General features: G+C 37.2%; 1 protein-coding gene across 1 annotated transcript; it reads right to left on the bottom strand.

The window, feature by feature from the left end:
* Positions 1-397: 397 nt before the first annotated feature.
* Rpl24 (ribosomal protein L24) lies at positions 398-4,647 on the bottom strand. The gene is made up of 6 exons (XM_010614649.2): positions 4,561-4,647; positions 4,372-4,447; positions 3,742-3,852; positions 1,651-1,787; positions 1,211-1,274; positions 398-521 (listed from the first exon to the last, which is right to left on the bottom strand). Exons 1-6 carry the CDS (start codon positions 4,563-4,565, stop codon positions 441-443), a joined length of 474 nt encoding a protein of 157 aa, XP_010612951.1. The 5' UTR covers positions 4,566-4,647; the 3' UTR covers positions 398-440.
* Positions 4,648-17,065: the final 12,418 nt, after the last annotated feature.

A 17,065-nucleotide genomic window follows, 5' to 3' on the forward strand; every position in this document is an offset into this window, starting at 1 on the left:
CTATTGTATGCAGAGAAGTGACCGAAAAGAATATTTTAATTAACTTGAACTAATCTATGCAACATTTTATTTTGCAGCAATGTAACCACAAAGCTGAGAGTTTATATGGAACTTACGTGCCTCAACAAAGTAAAGCTGGCATTCAACTATTAGGTCTTTTACATCATTTTCACATCTAGTCAACTAAGGTTTATTTCAAGAGGCACTGTTCCTAAAAAAGGAACTTTTATTTTTGGTACTAAGGATGGAGCCCATGGCTTCATGCACACTAAGCATGCACTCTAATGAGCCACACTCCTATTCCTAATAAATCAACTTAAATGCCTAAGTCTTAAATTCTTTATAGTTCACCTATTACTACATAGACCCAACATTTCCACTAAAAATCCAGCACAAATTAGAATTATACAGATCTTTATTTAAAAATCTGAACTGCCAATTTAGCGTTTTCCACCAACTCGGGGAGCAGAAACTTTCACAGGCTTCACAATCTTCTGCTTAGGTGCTGCCTTTGTGGGAGCCTGTAAAAAGATAACATGGTGTTACGTAACACTACTCCATGAAACACCTCACTTTTATGTCCAGGTTCTATTTATATCCTCGATTGCCTTAGTAATTTAACTGCATTCCTAATATCAATCTTTTTATGTGAATTGCAACATGGATGAATTATACCCTAACAAAAAAATTGCAATTTTTTCCCCACAGAATCAAGGTTAGAGGCTTTATATTTTTCACTGTGTTAACACTGGGAAAAGCCAGGCATGCTAATGCATGACTGTAATCCCAGCACTTGGGAGGCTGAGGAAGGAGGGTCACCACAAATTCAAAGCCAGCACGGGCTCCACAGTGAGTTCCAGGTTAGTCTGAACTACATAGTGAGACCCTAAAATTATTTCTCAAGCTGAGTGTGGGGTTGCATATCAGTAATGCCAACACTTGGGAGGATTATCACAAGTTCAAAGTGACCCTGGACTACAAAGTCCCTGTCTCAAAAAACCAAAAATGTCTAAATAATGTATCTAACATTAACAAACTCACTGGTTCCTGGCCTAGAGACGTCTTCAGAGATCTGAACCAGTCACCTGTAAATCAGCTATGAATATCTCCAGTACGGCCTTGCACTAAATTTGTTATGACTGAAACTACTATTTACTACCCTTTGTATTAAGAAATCAAAATGAAAAAACCGGAACCACCCCATAATTACCTTAGCAGCAGCCATTGCGGTCTTTTTAGATGCTTGCTTAGCCTTTTTTGCTTCCTTGGCGGCCCTGGAGTTAAAAAAATAACTTTAGGCAGAGAATTTTACTCCTTATAGATACAACTTAAATTAACAAGGAGCCTGAGTTCTGGGCAAATAGAACTATCACATTTGTTTCTCATCTTTCTTATTTGTGCAGTAATTCCAAAATCCAAGCGGTTTGTTGATGTCAATGTCATCATTCAAGTGAGCTGAACATATATTAGGTTACGCAATAATTTTAACTATATTCAGAATTTTAACAAGGCAATTTAAACTTTTGTATCATGAAACCTAATGACAAGACAATTCCAACACATTAGATTAGGTTCCTATACCTATGAAGCAAAGTAACTTAAAATTCACCCCAGCAGCTAAAATGTTTGCACAGTGGAAGCATTCTTTACCTGATAGCTTGCTCTCTTTGGGCCTTCCTAACTTCTGGTTTCTGATTCCTCTTGGCCATTATATCAGCAAGAGATGCACCAGTAATGGCCCTCTGGAATTTGACTGCTCGTCGTGTTCTTTTCTTTTGAATTTCTTCCTACAACAAAAATATGGGAAACATACTACCCTTGCTTCATGAATTTACAAGGAGAAATTCTTCCTTGAAGGTTCATATTTAACAAAAAACAGTCTATATCAATTACTTGAAATACAACATGTTGTCTTCCATTTAAGGACTTTTTAAACCACCTATTAACAATTCTGGCCTTTCTACTACTTTGTAAGGACTAAAAATTGAACTGTGAAAAAATTTTGTAAACTAGACCATACACCTGTAATCCTTCTGGGAACCTAAAGCAAAAGGGTCCCAAGTTTGGGATCCTGGGCAACTTCCCAAGACCCTGTTCTCAAGGAGAACTCTCCATTATTCCTTCCCCCTTACTTTTCAGACTTTTTAAATCTGAAAATTCGAGTACCTTATAAAATGGGATATTTTTATCTGGTTTATTTCCACTTAGTATCTTTCAAGCTTCTTCTAAGCTGGCTGGATTCCAACTTTTAAAAGCTGAATATCCCACTGTATGTATATACAGAATGAGAATCACAGATCCAAAATGCTCCAAAATCCAAAACTGTTCAGAAACTCATACTAATAGAAAATTCCACACCTGACTTCATGTGAAGGGTTGCTGTCAAAATATAGGCACACAAAACTATTCTTGTTTTGGTTTTTTGAGACAGGGTCTCACTATGTAGTTGAGACTGACCTGGAACTCACTATGTAGCCCAGGCTAGTCTCGAACTTGAAGTGATGCTCCTGCCTCAGCCTCCCAAGTGTTGGGATTACAGGCGTGTACCACCATGCCTGGCACACAAAACTATTCTACAAAGCTACATTCAGACTGTGTAATAAACTGTCTCTTCACCAAATTATCTCAAGTATAAGCAACTGTCCTAAAAATAATTCAAAATCAGAGACACCAATGATTTGAGACCACATTCACCCTGTGCATTTTATTGTCCATTCAAACACGCATGGCAGATCAGTCTCAACTACATAGTGAGACCCCGTCTCAAAAAAAACATACAAACAAAAAACAAACACAAACACGCATGGACATTTGGATTTTTTTCCTTTTAGCTACTGTGAACAATGCTCCTGTTAAGTATCAGTATTTTGCATTAAATGGTTTTACTTTCCAGACAGCCACACCATTTTGCATCCAGCTATGTAGAAGAGTTCTCATCTCTCCACCAAAGACTGTAATATCCCACTTTTCTTCAACTATAGCCACCCAGAAGAGTCTCTCAAATTCACTTTGAAATCAAAATGGGGATGCTACTAAGTAAGACTAAATATTCTAAGTCTCCTGTTACTTCTAGTCCTACTACTGTATTCAAAAATACTTCCTAACAAATCATCCAGCTAAAAAGATGCGTAGGGGCTAGGGATTTAGCTCATCTGCCACTTGCCCTGAAAGCAAACAGTCTGAGTTCGATTCCCAGTACCAAAACTGGTACAAAATAAAAAGCTAAAGAATTGCTTGGGGGAAAAAAAAAAGTACTCTTGAGAATGAGCCAATACTGCATGTTGGAGCTGGCAGACTCCAACAAAGTCTGTTCGGGCTAATTCTAACAAGGATTATAACAAAAACCAAATGGCCACAATAAAGATTAAATTTCCACTTACTAGAACTCTAAACTCAACAGTGCTAATATAAATTAGCTCAACGAAACTAGTCTGACTTTTACAAAAGGATACATTCAAATTTCAATTACTCTAAGCCTGAAGTGTTGCCATATTTGTATCATTTCGCTTCATTCATTGTTTGATGCTTTCCAATTTGTGTGTATGGTACTGGGGATCAAATTCAGGACCCTGCGCTAGTGAGGCAGGCATGGTGCCACTAAGCTAAATCCCCGCCTGATGGTTTCCAATTTTTTAAAGACCATTCATAAACTGTGTTACAATTCTACAGAGCAGAAACCAGTGCTCAGAGAGCTTAAGTTTCTTGACACATCTTCACAATACCAAAGTGCATCACACTTACCGACTGTCCCTTTTTATGCTTTCTTCTGTAGAGGACAGTCCAATTTATCTGTCGAGGATTCCTCTTGGAAAGGAATGCAGATTCGCATTTTGCATTAAGAAACTGGAAAACCTGGTGTGACAAATTAAATATTCAACAATAAAAGTAGCTGACCTTGATTGAGATCCTTAGAAACTTACTACTCTAGTTACATCTGCTTCTTTTATAAAATCCCAGCCCACAGATCAAAGGCTATGTCACATAAACGGGAAGTGATGTCATCCTGAAGCAAATGGTAGGGTGGGGTGTCAAATTCTGAGAGGAACACTACTCTTAAGCCTCCCGGATGTCCAAAAGAACAGGGAGCCCATAAAGCAGCCAGACATCTCGGTGTCCCAGTTATTCCTCCTATATCAAGACATTTAAATTACATAAAACTCCCACTTCCAGTCTAACTTCTACTAAATCAAGGGTCAGTACTGGTTCACATAGAGGTTTCTTTCTGAGGCTAACTAGCCACAACTCCACATAATGTCCCAGAGACCTTTTAGAGACCAACAGGGATGTGGGAAATTCGCCTAGACCGAAATTAGATCGGCCTTTCCTTTTCAAATCTCGCGAAGGTGCGATTTACCAGAAGCGGCCTTTTACCTTCCCGTCGGTCCGGGCGTAGCGCCTCCCGTGTCCTGGGTAAATCTTGTACCCGCTAAAACTGCACAGCTCGACCCTGTAATGAAAAGTAAAAACCCATGAGGGAAGCAAATAGAAGCCATTCCAGGACACCGCAGAGACGCCGCGTGGGATGATGGAAACAGATTGAGATTCACGACAACCCCTTACTTCATGGCGGCAGCGAGCAGTCAAAAGGAAAGACGGCGAAGAGAAGGAGAGGATCATGGGAACAAACTTTAAGGTCGTGGGGAAAACTCCTCCCTAAAGTCCCTTTGACCCCGGCGATCGGTGATGATGTCACCGGAAATGCCCGGATTTTGGTTTCCCGGGAGACCCTAGGCCTCGCCGGAATTTAGCCAGAGGCTGCGGGAGGTTCTAAGGGTGGAAAGGAGCGCCTTCTAACTAACTGTCGCCTCCGTTGGCTTTGTTTGTGTCGCTCAGTTTCCGACGTTCTGATGTTTCAGAGTCAACGTCCTGATGCAGGGAATGTGAATCAAAGAAAAGGGTGTCTTTTGTCCTCTCTCATCTCCCTCAGAGGAATACTCCACAGGAAATTTAAGGAAGTCATATTTTGCTCTCCACATTTCCCTATTTTATAAAACAATTAAATTTTTGGGTCCAGGGTTGTAGCTCAGTGGTAGAATGCATGCTGTGTTTGGCCCCGAGTTAAACCCCTAATATTAGAAGAAAAAAATTGTCTAATGATTTGTTTAAAAAAGTAAAAAGAATCTGAAACTATCATTATTGTAGCGCTTGTATTAATTAAAATGAACGTTAATTGAGCGCTTTCTTACTGCTAGGAATTATACTAAGTTCTTTACATATATTAGCCCGTGTGTTTATAAAATCCTACCGAGTGCGCGCGGAAACCTTGCAAAGTTACAGTCGTGGGTCGGAGAGGATCTCAGTTGTGGGTGGGCTTGTGCCCAAGGGGCGCCAAGAGATCAATAGAGACTCGGAAAAGGTAGGTCTGACCCAGGCCCACCTAGAGGTTCAAGGCTTCGGATTTCTTAAGCCTGTGTGTAATGCTAAATACTTGAGCATATGAACTGGTGTGCCAAGAAGCAATTCTTGAAATCTGTGGGAGACCTGGACTAGGAAACAAATGTGATTTGTTTTCTATACGTATAAGCGACTTATCCTAAAAAGTGTTCTGTAACATAGTTTAAAAGATTTGACTCTGCAACAAGGTGGCTGACTGAAGTTCACAAAGCTGTACAATTGTGTTGATACAATGTCAAGTTTGAGTAAAAAGAAGGAATTTGACAGCTTGACCAATTCCTAACTATCTGTTTCAGACTACCTCGTATTCATGGAAAATGTCCACTTTCTTTGGCTTCCTTAGCTTGGTGAACTTAAGCAACTCTGACATTCATCCAACTCTTTGTTCAGAATCATTGCTGATTAAACAAATATTTAATGAAAAGAACTTTCTGGAATAGTTGTGGCTTCTTTCAGCAGCAAGTAATCGGTGGATGTGAAATTAGAGCCGCGATCCACCTGCAGGAATGTAGTCCCTTTTGTTCCAGAAGCTCAGAAATTATGGTCCTTTTCCAGCATTTTAGAAAATTTATTTTGTTCTGATAAGTGCTATGTAGGGAAAGTAAGAAACTTAAGTAAAAGATTTTAGCTGCATTTTACTTTCCTACAGAGCTTGTTTTCTTTTCATCTTTTCTTTTGTGGTATGGGGACCTAACCCAAGGACAAATCCAGGGCTTCCCATATGCTAGGCAAGTGCTCTACCACGGAGCTGTCTCCTGGCAGGCATTCTTAAACTGGTATTTTAGGGTTCTTTGTAACACACGGACTGCTCCACAACTTGTGTTCAAAATACCCTTAGAATAGTAAGAAATTACTTAGAAACCCCTAAAATAATTTAGTGTCCTTAAACATGGTTTTCAACATCATCCATAAATTTTTTGCTGAAGTTACCCTTTTTCTTCTATCATAAGCAAAAGGCTCTGACACACTCTGTTCTCTTTAATTCATTTATGGAGCAATATTGAGCCAAATTTGGTGCTCTTCTCAGATTCTAATTTCTCAGAATAGGGTAGTTTTCCCTTCACTTGCTTACCCACTATAATAGTTTCCTGTGGTTGCTGTAACAATTACCACAAATTTGGTAGCTTAACAGAACAGAAACATAGTCTCCAGTTCTGGAGGCCAGAAATCCAGTATTAATATCACCAGGTTGAAATCTGTGCTCTCTCAATTGCTAAAGAAAAACGTGTTCCTTGCCTCTTCCAATTTCCACTGAGAAGTCAGTTTTGAATTCCTAGTCCATAGAAACTGAGACTATAAATGTTTGTTGTTTTAAAACTACTAAAGCCAGGTGCAGGAGGCTGAGGCAGGAAGATTGACTGAGCCCAGGGGAGGAGGCCAAACTGTGCAACATACACTTCATTTCAAAAACAAAAAAACTGCTATGTTCTAGGAGTGATTTGTTAACACAGCAGTAGGTAATTCGGGGAGTAAGGAAGTGCGATGATAGGGGCATGGTGAACTGTGGTATCACTGTCAAAGGAAGACTGATGAGAAGAACAGGTTTGTAGAGGGAAATGTCCGTTTTGGAAAGGTTGGATTCAAGTTCCCATAGGACTGGAAGCTAGAGGTGGGTGTATATTTTTGGGAGTTAAATTGAGAGTAATATTTGGAATAAGATATATTTTGGGAGTAATGAATTGATAGTAGAATAGGTAGATGATAGTAGAATACATAGGTGATAGTAGAGTATGTGAGCTGACACTTGGTGTCTGGGGCAGCTTCTCCAGTTACTGAGACAGAGCGTGTGGTGCAAGTTATTTATTATAGGTCAAGTCATGTGAAAGGAGGAGGAAGAGTCTTTCACAATGCTGGCCTTCAGTGATGTCCTACGTGTTGGCTCCATTGTCTTTCATGTGGGCTCCTCTTGGGCTGTCCCTGTCTTAACTGCTGTAGATACCTAATTAATTTACCTATATACAATAAAACCACTGAATCACATCCTTTAAGCTTTATACTTTTAGTAAGTTTTCAAATTTCAAGGTATTATTCATTTTTTAAAAAGCTGGCTTATAACTTATGGTGGTGATACAAAAGTTGTAAGAGAAAGATAAGAAAACCTAAGACTTGTGAGCCTGAAGCAAGATAAAGAGGAAATATTGGAAAACTCAAAGAAGAAATGGAGCAGAGACCTAGATGACACAGAAGATGAAAATGAACAGCTAAAGCAGGAATATAAAACTCTTTTGAAAGTTGTTGGGCAACTGAAAAGGTTGAAGATTCAAGACTCAATGTGGAAAAACATTTTTGAATCTGCTGATTGAGTGTTATGGTTAATGCTAGGGTAATATTCCTATGCTGCAGTACATTAAAATAATTATGTATATTTATTTCTAGAAAAATATTTTCAAAATATTTCTTTTTCATTATTACTTTGAAAAAAGAATCAACTTTTTATTTCACAAATAACATATTTTAATTTTTTTTTTGGTACTGGAGATCAAACTCAGGACCTTATGAGGCAGGCACAGCGCCACTGAGCTAAATCCCCTGCTAATATGTTTTAGTTATTAAAATAATAGGTAATGCCTCCTTTGGTTTTGTGTGGTGTTTGCAAAATGTATGATTTAAAGTCACAACTGTTTGAGTATGTTTTATCTGTAGTAATGCATTTTCTCCCTTAAAAAATATACATAGTCTTTGTTTTCATGAATTTAAATACTTTGAGGGAATTACCTACAAATACCTATGATTGATGTGTGCAACTTTATGTGTTGAAAACTTACTCTTGAAGGTCTGTGTCTACTGTCATTATTCTTTTCGCTTATTCTAAGTGATTTATATTAATAAGTAATAATCACACTATTTTATGTAACAGTAATCTTTTAAAGGAAAGCTATTATAAAAAGTTACTTAATATGTTCTAGCTGGCTAAGTATAAGTTTAAGCAAATACTTGAATGTGTTTTAATACTGAAAAATGTTTAGTTACTCTAACTTTTGAAAAACACACAGTTGTAACTTTAATGAATAATTTTTATGTAGGTACTACTTTTTATTTTTTTTAATTTATTATCAAATATGAGATATTTAAAAGTTTATTCTTTAGATCTTGAAAGTGGTACAATTTCCATGATTAAGAAGAAAATCCATCAGCCGGGCGTGGTGGCACATGCATATAATCCCAGCACTCGGGAGGCTCAGGCAGGAGGATCACTGTGAATTTGAGACCAGCCTGGTCTACACAATGAGTTCCAGGGCAGTCTCAACTACATAGTGAGACCCTGTCTCAAAAAACCAAAAAAACAAACAAAAAAAGAAACTCCATCTTTATATGATCATATGCATTAAAATCTGAGCCAAAATACTTTAAACATTTTAACTTTAAACATTCACACTTTAAACATTTCTATGTATATATTAACAAAGCAATATGTAAGCAAAAGTAGTACTGAAGTAACACTGCCTAATTTCTAAATTGGAGAAACACTGTGACACTGTTTTTCTCATATGAGAGAAAATTCCCCCATCCCTATTTTAAGGGATTTTTCTTCCTAACACTGAACCTTTAAAAACAATGATTTTTAGGCTGGGCATGGTGGCTCACGCCTGTAATCCCAGCACTCAGGAGGCTGAGGCAGGAGGATCACTGTGAGTTCAAGACCAGTCTGAGCTACATAGTGAGTTCCAGGTCAGTCTCAACTACATAGTGAGACCCTGTCAAAAAAAAAAAAACAAACAAAAACAAAACACACACACACAATGATTTTTAGGCCAGAGATTTAGCTCAGTGGTGCTATAGACTGCCTTGCAGGCATAAGGTCCTGAGTTTGATCCCTGGTACAAAAAATAAATAAATAAATAAAAATAAAAATCTAAAAACAGTGATTTTTTTGAAGAATTATTAAAATGTTTCTTCTATTAAATATCTTTAGTACTTAGGGGTTGTTTCATATTACATTTTCCTGTTAAATAGGAATCCACCCTCTCCCTTGGTATTAAATTAAGAAATGTCTGCCTGTTAGTGAACCTTGGGTAGCAGAAGGGATATAAATGTATGGGTCAGTGTGTGGGAGTGGCTTGACATAATAGAATACATTTTGAGTACCCTGCTGACTCTTTTACCTTCACTTGCAAAGGTCTTTCATTCATTCACTGTTAGAAAAATATGTAAGATAAGACAAGCAAGGGAAAATATGGAGTAGTGCTGACATCAGATGTTAAATTCTAAAAATCTCTGCATTCACCAATTCAGAAGTTTCAGAATTGGCCAGTCATCAGAATTATTTCAGGAACTTGAAAAAAAATCCCTGGCTATAGCTGCTGAATAGGTTTAGTTGGGAACCTAGGCTCAATAATTTTTAAAGATCATCATTTTTAAAGAGTAATTCCAGTCATATAATTTAGTTTTGGAATCAGCTACTGTTGTATCTTTACTCTTGTATTTTCTATTGAAGATCCTGGAATTGACAATTTTAGCTACCCCATTTTCCCCGTAATCTTGGGGGCGGTTTTTCTATATCTCACAAAATGTTTAATATTAGATTATAGAATTACTGCCTAAGGGCTTTCCTCTCTAAGCCTTTACCCAGCCCAGAACAGTGAACTGCTGCCCACAGAACATGGTTGTATGCCTGGCTCACCACCTTGGCTGTAAGGGATTCATCTTATTTTAGTCATCCTTGTGTATATTTGGCAGCAATGTCCCTATTATTTACTTCCTCATTTACCCTTTGTATATTTGAAAATGCTGTCAATATCCAATCTTCTTTCTTTCTTTTTATTTTTTTCATACCGGGGATTTAACTTGGGACCTCGGGCTTGTGAAGCAGGCAGTGGAACCACTGAGCTAAATCCCTGGCCCTGTCAATATCCAATCTTAAAATATATCAGTGTATTTTTTTCAGTAAAACAATTAGTTTGAATTTTCTGTTTAATTCATACATAGATAAATTAACCTTTTACTTTTTAAAATTATGTCAGTTATGAACACTTGTAAAGACTGAGTTGTTTTATAATTTTTCCCTTTCTTTATTGAGAATATTTCTGGCAGTGATTTTGCTTTTTTAATACAATATAATCAGTAGCAAATACAGGAGCTTGACAATTTAAGGAAAGCATTTATATCAGTCTCCCTCACCTCCTTAAAAAATGCAGATGATTCGTGGACATAATAAAACACATCCACAGTTGTATTCAAAAGACAGAAAAAGAAAGGAGGAGGAAGAAAACAGTAGCATGGGCCAGGAATTTGGCTCAGTGGTTCCACTGCCTGCCTGGCAAGTGCAACAGCCTGATTTTGATCCCCAGTACCAAAAAAAAAAAAAAAAAAAAAAGAAAGACAAAAAGAAAAAAAAAAAAAAAAAAAAAAGAAAGAAAGACAGAAAGAAAGAAAAGAAAAGAAAAGAAAACAGTACCAGGTAGAGGAAGAAGTTGAAAACACTACAGACCCATCTAAGCCTCAGTGAACCCTAAAAGAAGTTCTGTGACAGTTACTTCCAGTCTCAGTGGCCTGTGTCGGACTGAAAGGCTTAGCATCATTGTATCTCCACCTTGCTCACTCTGGCTGTCCCAGAGAAATCAAGACAAGAATGTTCTCAGCAGCGAGCCAGGCTGTACTGCTAGCTGGAGAATGCTGCCACTATATTTCCCACTGTTAGGTAGCTTGAAGGGAATCTGGGTAATGCATTTCTGTATCTTCTACACCTAAAAAAGTGACTAGAATGAGTCAACGAAAACTGATCAGAGCAGGAGGCAGAGGCAGGAGGCTAGCCTAGGCTACACAGTGAGTTCAAAACTGGTCTGATTATGTGGTAAGATCCTGTCTGAAAAACAAAACAAAAAAGCCTAATCAGGAAATACCAATATTTAAAGGATAGGAAAAAGGAGGAAGAAGAATCAACTGAAGGAGACTGAAGATCAGGCCAAATGAAGAATTTTGAAATAAAATAAAAATAAAATTAGGTTTCAAAGTTTTTTATTCTCTATCAAAATTGCAAATGTTCATCTGTCAATCCTGATTTGTAACAAGATTTTATAAATTAAAAAAAAGATTTTATAAATTTCATCTCTGAAAAATACCTTTCATGTAAATACTGGCATCAATCCAAAGGCATATAATTTAAATTGATTATTTTAATTTCTTTGAAAGCGTTATAGAAATAATAATATTCTCTTCATGTTTGCCTTTTAGCAATGTCAGATTACTCATTTCCAAATGAAGTTTAGGTGAAAATGTCTTAACTGTATAGTTAAACTGATTTCAAAATATAGAGATTTCCTTTGTACTTGCACTGAGACCTATGAAACAAACTGTACTTTCAGCTTGAAAAATATAATCACTGAAAACCTGTATGAAGATAGAAATCTTGTTTTTATCTTGTGACTCAATGTTGTCAAAATGATTTCATAAAGATTTTTTGTGTAAGTGCAGTTTTTGCCTTGTAATTTTAAGTTGAATTAAGATGTATCAATTGATCAGAATTAACTAAAATAAATTAATTCCCAAGTCACTGAGTTGGTATTCCATATAATGATTGAGAGATATTCTTCTCATTTAGAAAAATTTAAATTTTGGCCCTGAGCTTAAAAAAATAATAATAAAACATCACTGCTGTGTGAAAGGGCAAATCAGGATAGTCTGTTGCTATTTTAACAAAAATTCATGAGCTAACAACAGTTAAAACTATGAATATGAATGAAATTTATAATTGTTTAGTTTGTCCAACTTTTCTGACTATTGTTTTCTTTGATTCAGGAATATTATGATGGCAGTTTATTCTAGTATTGTGAACACATATTCTTTTAGCACAGATGTGGTTCTGTTTATGTAATAAACACAATTATTTGCCATCCAATTTGACAATACAGAATTCACCAAAAAAATGTATATATACTTCAGGAAAAGAAAAAGAGTATGGTGTTTTTCAACAGATGTTGTTACCTTGTATGGGGGGATCCTATGTGATGTCTTATATGGCAGAAACGCCACTACACTGCTGGCTCCTAAAGAAGAAATTGAAAATGCATGTGCAGCAATCACAATGGCCCAGGTTACCTAAGCAGCAGCTCACGGTATTAACGTCTGGAAGCTAATGGCCATCACTTCGTAGAGGCCAAATGTAATTTCCATTAATCTCATATGGTCTCAACAAATTTAGTATTAAAATATTTTTACAAGTTTTTCTCTGTATAACTGCATAATCTACTCTACTTTTGAGAAGGGCTCTCACTTTGTTGCTCAGACTAGGCTCAAACTTCTGGGCTAAAGTAATTCTTCAGCCTCCAGAAGAGCTGTGATATTTTTAATACTGTAGCCTCATGAGGTTTATCTGTTTGGGGATTGACGTTAACTGTGGGGATCATGAGTATTGGTTGTAAGTATTGTAAACTTTAGTAAGTTCATATGTGTTAAGTTTCTCCAGTTTAGCAGGTGGTGTGTTTCCTTTGTGGAATTCCTGAAAGTTACAGTTTCTTGTCTCTGACCTTTAGATGTGTGGTTGTCCGGGTTACTACTACCCAAGGTGGGTTGTTTTTGTTGAGCTTGTTTGCTCTTTTCCTGTGTAACCTTTCAGTTACTTTGGTAACTCCGTCCCATAATAGTTTGTGGTTTTTTGCTTTAAAAGGCCGATGCTTGCCGGCAATAAACGTCGCCTTGATCAGACTCTTGTCTTGGCGTCCTTCCTTTCTCTCTGCCCCATCTCCACCCCGCTGCTCTTTCAGGTTTGAGACACTGCTGGACAGTGCTCTGCATCGCCGGCTCGCGACAGTTAACAATGGCGATCCTATGTGCAGTTTCCATTTCTTTAGTCACTCTTCCAAATACTGTGTGCTTATTATCAAGCCAAGGCATTGGCACCACTGTTATGGAAAACTGTGATCCAGCCTTTGCCATGCTGAGAGTGTGTGGTCCATCATGTCTTTTTTTTTTTTTTTTTTAGACGGGGTCTCACTGTGTAGCTCAAGCTGGCTTTGAATTCACTATGTAACTCAAGCAGGCCTCGAACTTGCAGTGACCCTCCTGTCTCAGCCTCCCAAATGCTGGGATAACAGGTGTGCATTAACACACCCAGCTTAGAATCTTTTTGTATCTCCTGGTTCTCATCTGGTAAACATATAAAATTTATTCTTTTTGAAAGATATATAGGCTATGGTTGGGTCAGCTTGAGTACTCTGAAGAGCAGGATTTTCAGAAGCTTTCATCTCTATTGCAATTACAGCAGGACATTTTTGGTTATTCCTTGGAAAGAGCCACTTTCATCATTCTAATACTGTATTTCTTTGCTTGCCTAAGATCTGCATATACCAGTTTGTCTCTACATTTATGTTTAATTTTAATTTTAATTTTTTGGTACCACCTGCCTCACAAATGCAACGTCCCGCATTCAATCCCTGGTACAAAAAACAAACAAACAAAAAAACTAAATATATTCCCATTAATAAAATATCCCAGCATGTAGGGAATTTATGGAAGCTTTTTTTTTTCTTGCCTGCTTTTTCTAAGATTTTCACTTTTTTTGGTATTGAGGATCAAACTTGGGACCTTGTGCTGCTTGCAAGGCAGGCAGCAGAAGCACTGAGCTAAATCCCCGGCCTTAAGATTTTTAAAAATAATATTATTTTTAAAAAAGGAATGGCTACGTATTGTGGCATACATCCATGGTTCCAGGTACTTGTGAGGCTGAGGCAAGAGCACAGCAAGTTTCAGGCCAGCCTAGGCAATTTGGTGAGATCCTGTCTCAAAATTCAAAAATAAACTAACAATGTAGTTCAGTGATAGGATACCCCTAGGTTCAATATCCAGTACTATAAACAATAATAAAACCTAATACATGGTATACTATTTTTAAAAAGAAAATATATCTTCAGGAAGAAATAACAAATATAAAGAAAATCCTAGAGATTATTTTCAAATTGAATTAAGTCTAAAAACTTGTGTCACACTTAAGCAGCTTCACAGCAAAGTTTCAGTGTAGTTAGAGCACTTATATTAACTACACTGATGTATGCTATATCTGATCAGTTCTTACTAAGAGGGAAACACATAATTCATAATTTGAACTTTAACTTTTTCTTCAAAGAAATTGTATAAAGGAGTTAACCAAATTTTTATGTCTGACTCATGTCATGGAACCCCCAATGACGCAGAACATGACATATAATTACAGAAAATTTCAATATATTTTAAAAATTAAATTGAATTTATTGGTACATTCTAAGTAGACAGTACAGTTACATTCATTACTGGGATCTTGTACGTTTACATGCCAGGTCTTGGTTCTAATTTTTTCCCCTTGTCCCCACCCTTGCTTCATCCCCTCCTCCCCTCCCCACCTTCAAACACTTTAATTCCATTTTTACATTTTCTCATATTTTTTTTCCTTTTCCCTTGTTCCCCTTTCCCTTTTCTTCTCACCGTCCCTATATCTTTGGTCCTTTTCTTCCTATTTCACATTGCTAATTGTCCCATTAGGATCTTGACTACTATTTTAGCTTTTCACAACAGAGAAACTATTTGGTATTTGCATATGTGTGACTTATTTATTTCACTTAGGAGTATATACTCAAAATGTACCCATTTACCTATGAATGAATCTACTTTCTCAATCTTTATGGCTGAGTAGTATTCCATTTTATAGAAAAGCCACATCTTCTTTACCCAGTTTCCAACTGATGGACAGATGGGCTGTTTCCAAGTTTTAGATATTACAAACTGTGCCGCTATAAACATGGGTGTGCATATATCACCGTGGTATGATTCTTTTAGTTCTTTTGGAAAGATACCCAACAGAGATTGGCTGGGTCAAATGGAACCTCTAATCCTAGTTCTTTGAGGTATCTCCATATTGACTTCCATAGTGGTTGCACCGGTCTGCACTCCCACCAACAATGGAGAAGGGTTCCTTTCTCCCCACAACCGTGCCAACATTTGTTATTGTGTGATTTCTTGATAGCAGCCATTCTTTGTGGGGTGAGGTGGAATATCAGTGTTGTTTTCATCTGCATCTCTCGAATGACCAGTGATGTGGAGCATTTTTTCATATATTTACTTGCTGCTTTTACTTCTTTGTCTGAGAAATGTCTGTTCATTTCAGATGCCCATTTTTGAACTGGGTCTTCATATTTGGGGGGCTGGTTGTTTTGAGTTCTTTATATATTCTAGATAATAGTCCTTTGTCTGAGGAGCAAGTGGTAAAAAGTTTTTCCCACATTGTAGGTTGTCTCTCTGTTCTGTTGATGGTTTCTTTTGCAGTGCAGAAGCTTTTTAATAAGATGAGATCCAATTTGTTGACTCTTTTTGCTAGTTCCCGTGCTACTGAGGATTTGTTCATAAAGTCTTTTCCTATGCCAATGTCTTCCAGAGTTCTGTCTAACTTATCCTCCAGCAAGTAGAGTGTTTTGGCTTTTATGTTTAGATCCTTAATCCACTTGGATTTTAATTTAGTGCATGGTGACAGATAAGGGTCTAGTTTCAATCTTTTGCAGGTTAAGATCTAGTTTTTCCAACAGCATTTAGTAAAGAGGCTATATTTCCTCCAGTGGGGACTGTCAGCTCCTTTGTCAAATATGAGGTAGCTGAGTGCATCTGAAGTTGTTTTTGTGTCTTCCAATCTGTTCCACTGATCCTCAGGTCTGTTTCTTTGCCAGTACTATGCTGTTTTTATCACAGTGGCTTTGTAGTATAGTTTCAAATTGGGAATTGTTATACCCACTGCCATGTGTCTGTTGCCTAGGATGGCTTTGGTTTTCTAGGTCTCTTATGGTTCCAAATGAATTTTTGGATTCTTCTTTCTAGTTCTGTGAAGTATAGTGTTGGGATTTCAATTGGTATTGCGTTGAACCTGTATAGCAGTTTTGGTAGTATGGCCATTTTCACTATGTTGATTCTTCCTACCCAGGAACGGGAGAGATCTTTCCATTTTCTTATATCTTCCTCGATCTCTCTTTTCAGAGTGCTGTAGTTTTCAGTGTAGAGGTCTTTTGCTTCTTTTGTTAGATTGATTCCCAGATACTTCATTTTTCTGGGTGCTATTGTGAAAGGAATTGTTTCCCTAATTTCTCGTTCAGTGAGTCTGTTATTTGTGTACAAGAAGGCTATTTATTTTTGTGTGTTGACCTTGTATCCTGCTACTCTGCTAAAAGTGTCTATTATGTTGACAAGTCTTTTGGTGGAGTTTTTTGGGTCTTCAATGTAGAGTATCATATCATCAGCAAATAATGACAATTTAACTTCTTCCTTTCCTATCTTTATGCTTTAATTTCTTTCTCTTGTCAAATTGCTGTGGCTAATGTTTCCAGAACTATATCAAAGAGGAGTAGTGATAGTGGGCATCCTTGTCATGTTCCTGATTTTAACATGAAGGTTTTCAGTTTGGGGCCATTTAATATGATGTTGGCTGTTGGTTTTTCATAGATAGCCTTCATTAAGTTGAGACATAGACCATCTATTCCAATTTTTTGAAGAGTTTTTAGCATGAATGGGTGTTGAATTTTGTCAAGTGCTTTTTCTGCATCTATCGAGAGGATCAAGTGGTTCTTGTCCTTGACTTTGCTAATATAGTGTATTATATTTATTGATTTATGTATGTTGAACCATCCTTGCATCCCTGGAATAAATCCAACTTGGTCAGGATAGATGATCTTCTTGATGATCCTCTGTATTCTGTTTGCTAATATCTTATTGAGGATTTTTG

Source organism: Fukomys damarensis, unplaced genomic scaffold (assembly GCF_012274545.1).
Source record: "Fukomys damarensis isolate Sample0158 unplaced genomic scaffold, DMR_v1.0_HiC HiC_scaffold_24, whole genome shotgun sequence".
Taxonomy (NCBI): Eukaryota; Metazoa; Chordata; class Mammalia; order Rodentia; family Bathyergidae; genus Fukomys; species Fukomys damarensis.

Coding starts and splice junctions, on each gene's coding strand:
- Rpl24 (XM_010614649.2), bottom strand. Junction 3,853..4,371: donor ACGCCCGGACCGACGGGAAG/GTAAAAGGCCGC, acceptor TTGTCACACCAG/GTTTTCCAGTTTCTTAATGC. Junction 1,788..3,741: donor AGCATAAAAAGGGACAGTCG/GTAAGTGTGATG, acceptor TTTTTGTTGTAG/GAAGAAATTCAAAAGAAAAG.